Raw genomic sequence first — 1,194 nt, forward strand, 5'->3', positions numbered from 1 at the left:
CTGTGTACGTGACAAATAAAATTTGAATTTGAATTTGCTCCATTTATTTAACTGTGTGAGCAACAGAACAAAAGGAAAGTCTGTCGGTATGCAACACTCTGATCCATGCTCCCATCCTGCTGGCAGTCCATTATTAACTCTGATTTAAACTACAGGTAATCCTGAGCTTCTTACAGCTACTGCAAACACATCAGCAGTTCCAGGACAAATTTCCAGCTCATGAATCCTGAAGATCTCACAAACTCTCCTGGAAAACATCACCTTCAGCTGCACCAGCAAAGTCATGACCCCACAAGCTGATGGAAGCTTCTGGAACAGCACCGCCCAAAATCTTTAGTGTGTTCGGCCTCTGAACCAGGTGGAGAGTTGAGTGCTGTGAGTGGGAGTCAGCATCACTTCAGTTCAGCTTCAAGGTCTCGTGGAACTTGGTGAGGATTTGATCAAAACAGTCATGTCTGGTCATCTGCTCCACGACCTGACGGACTCCGTTCTCTAAAGCCCGATAGTACCTCCTCACCTCCTCCAGCTCACACCGCAGTCGTTTCTCTAACTGCTGTTTCTCCTCCCGAGCCTCCGTCAGCTTCTTCTCGTACTCTGACTTCACCTTGTCTTCTTCCTCCTTCAGCTTCTTCTCGTAGAACTCTCTGAGCTCTGACTCTCTCTGTTTCAGCATCTCCTCCACCTGCAGGTAGGTGTAGTTGGAGTAAGACTCTCCTCTGTTGTCGGCCACCATCTTGTCCACCTTCTCCAGCAGGTTCAAGACTTGGCGACGGTTGTTGGCTCTGAGATTGTTGAAGACGTGGTATCTGTTTCCAGCCTTCATCAGGACCTCCTGCAGCTCAGGTCCCGACTCCTCCTTTATGAACTCATCAAAGTCTTCTTTGACTTTGTCTCCGTGGGTGAAGAGGATCATGGTGTACCTCCAGGCACCCTCTCCAAAGATCTCCTCCACCTTCTTCACGGCGTCTCGTTCCTCTGCAGAGAAGGGTCCCACCCTGATGACCAGCAGGATGGCGTGGGGCCCCGGGGCCGACATGTTGATGCATTTGGAGATCTCCCTCTTCACGGCGTCTTCAGACATCGTGGTGTCGAAGAGGCCGGGAGTGTCCACCACAGAGATGGTCCTCTGGAACAGCTTCTCCTGCTGCTTGGAGCACTCAGCCGTCACTGAGGAGGAAACAGATCAGTTAGACT

At 50.6% G+C, this 1,194-nt stretch overlaps 1 protein-coding gene across 1 annotated transcript; it reads right to left on the reverse strand.

Moving 5' to 3' along the window:
- Nucleotides 1-42: 42 nt before the first annotated feature.
- LOC102201605 (GTPase IMAP family member 7-like) lies at nt 43-1,177 on the reverse strand (the record flags this gene model as incomplete). The annotated part of the gene is made up of 1 exon (XM_005755797.1): nt 43-1,177. A coding segment is annotated over one exon (780 nt), but the record flags the coding sequence as incomplete, so codon positions are not given.
- Between the last annotated feature and the right edge of the window lie 17 nt (nt 1,178-1,194).

The sequence above is a fragment of the Pundamilia nyererei genome, unplaced genomic scaffold, assembly GCF_000239375.1.
Source record: "Pundamilia nyererei isolate P.nyererei 1_Seehausen unplaced genomic scaffold, PunNye1.0 scaffold03327, whole genome shotgun sequence".
NCBI classification, from domain to species: Eukaryota; Metazoa; Chordata; class Actinopteri; order Cichliformes; family Cichlidae; genus Pundamilia; species Pundamilia nyererei.